General features: G+C 37.0%; 1 protein-coding gene across 1 annotated transcript; it reads left to right on the forward strand.

The window, feature by feature from the left end:
- Window positions 1-16: 16 nt before the first annotated feature.
- On the forward strand, window positions 17-488 carry LOC105461137 (the record flags this gene model as incomplete). The annotated part of the gene is made up of 2 exons (XM_011707620.1): window positions 17-109; window positions 175-488. Coding segments are annotated over exons 1-2 (358 nt in total), but the record flags the coding sequence as incomplete, so codon positions are not given.
- Between the last annotated feature and the right edge of the window lie 18 nt (window positions 489-506).

Here is a 506-nt window from a genome sequence, read left to right on the forward strand (position 1 = left end):
ACTTTGAAACGCGCACTTGAAACAAAGTTTGACGACGAGGTGGTAATAGAGTGGGTATATTAGATATGGATTACTACGTTCCACTGAAGGATGAAGCGATCGAGAGACCGTAAGTTTCAATATATTATTTTCCACGCTTATTTTATGTTTTTCCATGCTTTAATTCTTTTACAGAATTGTGTCTCATATTACGAAGACGCCTCGTATATTGGGAAGAAGATTCGCTCTAACATCCACTAATTTTAAATACTTGGATATTGGAATCAGCGTGGGATCTATATCTCATGTGGAAATACTTATTGGTGACAACCGAGGCAATTACATTATCCTGCCTTATGGAATGTGGAGGATGTTCATTGAGAGACGTATGGACATTGAACAATTTCTGCAGTCAAGCGTCCCGTCATCGCTACGAATTCAAGATTTAGTTATAGATCTCGTAAAAATACGCAATGAAAATATTGTAAAATTGGCGCTGAATGATACTTGTATGTATATGAAACCGA

Source organism: Wasmannia auropunctata, unplaced genomic scaffold (assembly GCF_000956235.1).
Source record: "Wasmannia auropunctata unplaced genomic scaffold, wasmannia.A_1.0 LD308404.1, whole genome shotgun sequence".
Lineage (NCBI taxonomy): Eukaryota > Metazoa > Arthropoda > Insecta > Hymenoptera > Formicidae > Wasmannia > Wasmannia auropunctata.